Source organism: Gastrolobium bilobum, unplaced genomic scaffold, assembly GCF_033153095.1.
Source record: "Gastrolobium bilobum isolate Gb01-03AN ecotype WA unplaced genomic scaffold, APGP_CSIRO_Gbil_v1 utg3741, whole genome shotgun sequence".
In the NCBI taxonomy this organism is placed as follows: domain Eukaryota; kingdom Viridiplantae; phylum Streptophyta; class Magnoliopsida; order Fabales; family Fabaceae; genus Gastrolobium; species Gastrolobium bilobum.
In genome coordinates this window covers 193,787-200,202 of record NW_026896266.1, presented here as the reverse complement: position 1 = coordinate 200,202, position 6,416 = coordinate 193,787, and the positions used below count along the sequence as shown (strand labels likewise).

Below are 6,416 nucleotides of genomic sequence, written 5' to 3'. Positions count from 1 at the left end.
GATTTGTCGTTACTTTTCTAGGAAATTTTTTTTTGACCCTGTTACATGACAAATCGAAAGCCCGAAAAGAAAATATGGAAGTATTCATGATATTACTGTGTCCAAAATAATAATAAGACTCAACCTTGTAGAGTGTTTGGAGAAACATTCGAAAATTTAATTTTGCATAAGCTTAATTTTATAAAATTAATTTTAATTAAAAATAAATTAATTCATATGTAGATATATTTATCTGAAAAATAGTTTATGTAAAATTAATATTGGTTTATTATTCTAAATCCCAAATACAACCGCCTCGGTGGTAATGGCAGTGGCACTGCCCTTAATGGGATTTTAAGCGCAAATTCCCAACCAAGTGAAAGTGATCCAACAACCATCACATCATGGAAGAGACAATCAAGTACCCTAAATAGATACTTGTTAAATACATGGAAGAACTCATATTTAACCCCATCATGGAAAACGACACATTTACAGTTGGCAAGGTGAGAGCAATCGTGGGAATAATAGGGTTTAGCATTTATGCTTTTATGGCAGAAGATATATGGCTGAAGATATACAGCAAAAGCATAAATATTTTTCCCAAATAATAGGAGGAATGAAATGTAAATGCAAGATTAAAAATCCTACATATTGTTAACCTTCCCTAAAATTCAACCTAAAAATAAAACCAAGAATAAATTCCTGTAATCCAATCAAGTTAGAAGCCAATAAGAGAACAAGATCAAGAAAATAGAAAAAATTACGAAGGCTGGTTCAACAAGATCTTTTGTTGCTGAAAGTTTGGAGTTGGCTAATTAATTCTTCATCGATCTTCACAGGAAGACGTGGCATTTTCTTCATTACCTCTGACATGTCATTAAAACTGCGATGAAAATAAAAGAGAATTTTTTTACTTTGAGTCAAATTGGAAAAAATTAACAAAAGTAATTCTTAGAACAGTTAAAAGCACTGTTATTGTATATGTCAACAGAAAACATATTCACCACTCAAGATCCAAGGTTGGGGAAAACAAGAATATTCGATTTAATTCAGTTGTTAGTTAAAGGCAAAATTTCACCAAAAAAAAAAAAAAAAGTTTTTGTATTCCATAAAATTTCACACTGCTGGAAACGTAGGAGCAAAAATGCTCCAAGAGACTTAAGAACAGTCAGAAGCAGGAAACTTTGGATAATATGCTATGGCAACTTGTTACTTGTTAGAGATGTAACATAAAAAACCATTCATGTGTCTTCACCTAACAAGTTAATTTTTCTGGTAGTTGATTCTTAACATGATATAAAAGTCTGTATAACCAAATGATCAGGAGTTAAATCCTAAATCCTCTCATTCTCTTTTTTTTTTTTTTTTTTTAAGTTAAATTTTAACAAAAGATAGGTGGGCTTATAAATTATCTGTCTTATGCCCAAAAAAACTCTTCCCCAAAGGGTTCTATTAGACAACCAATTCGTGTGCATTCAAATAACAACTTTTAAGTTTTTAGGATATTATTAGTTCTTACAGTAGATATACACAGAAAGCAACATTTTCCCTACTAATTGAGACTTAGAAGGAGATTTAATGAACTGTTATTTTTCACCTTAGTTTTCCTATTGATCGAGTTAACGATTTTCTGTCATTCACATACCACAACATAAAAAGAAAAACAAATATATCACATGTATAACCCCTATGCATTCTTATAAATGTGATATTTATAAACAAAATAAAAATAGAAAATTATAACTTACTTGTTCAAAATTTTATAAATGTTATCTCTGGTTTGGCAGAAAAGTTTGATGTTATCCTGATACTGAAAACAAAAAGGAAAAAACAGAAAAAGTTATAAATCAGCATCACAGCCACCAAAAATGGCTTAAGAAGGCAGAAGATATAGATATAAACTAGAAAACAAGTTTTAAAACATTAAACTACAATACAGCTATCAAAGACATCATAAAATACCCCACCCGCAGTCAGTTCTTCAGTTTTCAACAACCTCAAATACATCTATATCATGTTGTTGACTAAATTTGAACATGATGCAAAATCAAAACATAAAGTGGGGAAAAATTCAGTAAGTATACAAAATGCCAGTGTTAAACATAGAATGCCTAAAGCTTCCCTTTTATTCCATTAATTCATCAAACATAATAAATTGATTGTTGGAACTGTCCCAACTCCCAACATAAGTTTATGAATGTTATTCAAATTCTGTTGAAATCAGGTAACGAAACCTTAATCCTGGACTGGTATTTTAAAGTTCAATTTGCGTTCTTGGCTTCAGAAGTAAGACAGATATCAAAATATTGCTTCAATAGTTGAATTGTATACATATAGATGCTTGAAGAAAATATGTATTGATATTATAGTATGAATTTAAAAAAGAAATCAAGAATAAAGTTAAAGTTTAACGTTCTCTTTGTTACTATGGGATATGTTATAATTGAAGAAATCTCTAAGACTTAGTCGCAGAAGTTAATGTTCACCTTAAATAAGGCTTCTGAAGCATCTAACTTATCAACGTTCTTCACATACACAGTAAATCAAAAAGTAATAATGAAAGTGAAGAGAAAAAAATAAAAAATTTCTCAACTCAAAGATCATGTAATCACTATGATATATATATTATATTGACTGTAAAGAACCTTTATATTATTCTCTAACATTGACCATAATGAAATAAAAGGACATGGAGGGAAAACGGGAAAAAAGAGAATTTGGTGAAGAAAAAAAAAAACTGCTTGATGAACAGATCGATGCACAAATTAACAAATACATGCATGATTAACAAGTTTGATTCAGGAATTGTGTATTACCCTTCTAGTTCAAGGGACTATTTTCATGCACAAAAGGTTATATCAGTTAAAAATGCCATCAACTCACCTTACAAGCAGCATTAATATTTGCAGAGATTTGTTTCAAAGCCTGTGCATTTTGCTCCAATAGCTCACCTGTAGGACCTCCAATTGCTGCAAAAAGCACAGTGCAAAGTTTAAAGGAGATTCTCAAACATTTGAAAGGGAAATGCAAATACGAGAGATGCCTAAAGATAATGATAAAAAGGCCTACAAGAGCTAAATCATGTATGCAAACATGAAAAAATTCAAAGATGTTAAAGGAACCAACCTTTGGAAGAGATGCCATCATCATTGTCCATCACAATCATTCCTGGAGCATATGGGGAAACATTGGGTCGAGCAGTAAAAGCAGATGATTTCGCTGCAGGATGAGAAACTTTTTCCTGGGAAAAAAAGGGTCAAAACATGAATATAAATATAAAGAAAGAACCCAGCGTTTCCAGTATAGCATAAATGCAAATATATTTTTTTGGCTTCCTTGTTGCCACATTTATTTATTTTTTTCTTGGTATTTCTTTTAGCCAACATGTTAAATTGTTCCTTATTTAATAAGTCATAAAATCGAGGAAAGAGAAATGTCATGCTAGCTTTTTCCTGGTTAGAACATTTGACAAATATGATGCTTGGTCTATTTCAAAAGCAAAATAATAATAATAACTAGCATGATGAAATTCTCCGGCGAAATAATATAGCTTTCCCTCAATTGAATGTGTGATTATATGTGGGCTTAAAAGTAGGGTTGCCAGTGTTAATGCATGAACAAGCAAGAAAAAAAAAATAGAGAGAGAGTATTGAATCCACATAAAAATTAAGGTCTAGACATCAACATATGCATAGGGCAGTGAAAGACATTAAAAAACACATCTCCAATGGCATGCACAAGAGTGAAACACAAAACACTCACTCAGTTAATAAATGAAAACAATACCTTTTTAGCTTTGCTTTTCCTTGTCAAAATATGACCTTCCTTCCTTGTCTTGCCATTTTCTTTTTTCTGTATAGAAATGCTGTTGGGTCCTCTTTGGAACTTGAAAACAAAATATTAAATATTTGTGATATAGGTTATCCGATGTCTAAGAATCTTATCCAAGCTTAAGAACAGGTTAAATCATTCACTAATGACATAAAGGACTTTAAGACAAAAATGAACAGGTATATACGTAGCTTACATCCATCCACTTGACTGGCTGTGATTCTTCCCGCATCCACTTGTCTCGCAGTATTACTTCCCGGACAGTCTTATTAGGCAACTGATTTGCTATGAGATTATAGCGTCTTGGCATGGAAGGCACTGATGCAAACCTACAAAGAAAAAATTGGAATTTTCTTTACAATAAGAAGTAAATATAGGACTTATCAAATACACGTTCCTAGTTAGGGAACCGCTGCAAATAACAAAACAATATGATAACAATGAATTCGGAGTAAAATATAGGCACATAATTCCATAAAAGCTTGTGCATGCAAGCAACGAATTAAATATACATACTGACTGACAACGATATTTGATTTCAAACTGCACTAGCAACCACTATAAGTTGGTTCTAAGAGATAAACTCAATAAAATACAATAATAATAAAAAACAACAGCCAGTTTCTCTCAAATTAAAAGCATAACTTTTTTTTTTTTGGATTACATTAAAAGCATAACTTGTTCCCCACAGGTTTCAATTAGTACGGCCTTTTAAGGCTCATGCAGTATCTGAAAAACCAAACAAAACCTCACCAAAACCAATATAATATGGATACAAACACGTTCTCAATTTCCAAAAATTAAAGTTCAAAGTTTAAAGAAAATCAAAGCCGAACATTAATTGTCGCACTTGATAAATCGATATCAAAATAAACAACAAAAAAAAGTTAGAAGTCTAACTCAAATTTCCTTCCTACACCACGTACGAAGATAGAAGCATCTAGAGTATGTGTGTGAATTGTATTCTTATCATGATGAGTTGTACATCTTATCTTCACCAACCAAACAAGTAGCTTCATGAAGCCTAATCTAGTAATCTACGAGTGAAAAGAAAGAAAGTTTGTAAAGAGTGTGAGAAATATTAATGCTATATGAAATAAAGAGTTTTTCATATTTATCTTGACTTTATATATTAAGCAACCTAAAACCTAAAACCTAAATTCTAAACCCTAAATCCTAAAACTCTAAAACCCTAAAACTCTAAAACCCTAACCCTCACATTAAACCCTAAACTCTAAAACCCTAAAACCCTAACCCTAGCATAAAACAATAAAACTTAAACTCTAAACCCTAAACCCTAGCAATGTACTTGTGACAGTAGGACCATTTTAGGCTAAGTTTTTGGCATGTGTCCTCCTCTTATCCCAAAAAATAAATAAAAAATAACGCATGATTGTTCCCCCCACAGGTTTAATTGGTACGGCCTTTTAAGGCTCATGCAGTATCTGGAAAACCCAAGAAAACCTCTCAAAAAACAATAAAATATGGATACAAGCACTTACGTTCTCAATCTTAGAAAATCAAAGCCAAGCATTAAGTCGCACTTGATAAATCGATATCAAAATAAAGAAAAGAAAAACTGAAGCGACTAAGCAAGAAAGAAAAGAAAAAAGAAAAATTGCTATGAATTAGCGAAAAGAATTACTTACTGAATGAGTCCTTTTTGAAAAACAGCCTGTTCTTCCAAGGTCCAATCCAGTGATATGCCAGGGTTGTGAAGAATGGCGCGCTCTGTGGCCGAATTCCGGTTGAACGATGAGACAACATGCATGGTCTGCTGCTGCTCCTGGTGGTTACCATAAGGGTATGCCATTTGAAGGGTATCTGAATTCACAATTGGTTCCCGCCAATTAACGCAAAACAGCAAAATAATTTTTTACGAATAAAAAGAGAGCGAAATTGAGAGGGGATCCTTGCAGAGTTCCCCAACCTTGCAAAGTAATTGGAATGATAAGTAAAAAATTTAGTAGTATGTAGGGATGTTAGTGCCCGTTTAGATGACCTTTTTTTTCTTAAAAAAATTGTTTTTTTTTTTAAATAAAAGTCCTTGTGAAAATATTTAGATGTTTGGATAACAACTTTTAAAAAAGCAAAATTTAAAATAAAAGTTAAAAGGTTGTTTTTTTTATAGCTAGTAGTTGGTTGCTTTGGGAAAAAGCAGAAATTAAAAGATAATATAAATATTTTTTTTTGGAAAAAAATAATATAAATTTTTAAAATACAATTTTAACCTTATCCTATCATACCTATTTTATCTCTCCTTATCCTACGATCATGCTATTTTATCTTTTTTTATTTTAACATCCAAACAGCTTTTTTATGTAAAAGTGATTTTCAAATGATACATCCAGACATAAAATAAGTTTATCTTTTAAAAAAAGTTATTTTAAAAAAAACAATGCATAAAATGTCATTTTTTTAAAGCTTATCCATTGAATGGGTTTTTATTCCTAAAAAAGTGGCTTTTTGTTTAAAAAAAAAGTCCTTTTCAGAATTTTATATGTTTAGATAGTAACTTTTTAAAAAAGTAAAATTTAAAATAAAAGTTAAAATGCTACTTATTTTTTTAGCATGAAAGCATTAAATATAACGTTTTAAAATAT

At 31.0% G+C, this 6,416-nt stretch overlaps 1 protein-coding gene across 1 annotated transcript; it reads right to left on the bottom strand.

Annotated features, from left to right (window-relative positions):
* Nucleotides 1-756: 756 nt before the first annotated feature.
* LOC133298514 (uncharacterized) lies at nucleotides 757-5,626 on the bottom strand. Its single transcript, XM_061497814.1, has 6 exons — nucleotides 5,463-5,626; nucleotides 4,010-4,142; nucleotides 3,109-3,223; nucleotides 2,866-2,951; nucleotides 1,731-1,792; nucleotides 757-865 (listed from the first exon to the last, which is right to left on the bottom strand). Exons 1-6 carry the CDS (start codon nucleotides 5,624-5,626, stop codon nucleotides 757-759), a joined length of 669 nt encoding a protein of 222 aa, XP_061353798.1.
* Between the last annotated feature and the right edge of the window lie 790 nt (nucleotides 5,627-6,416).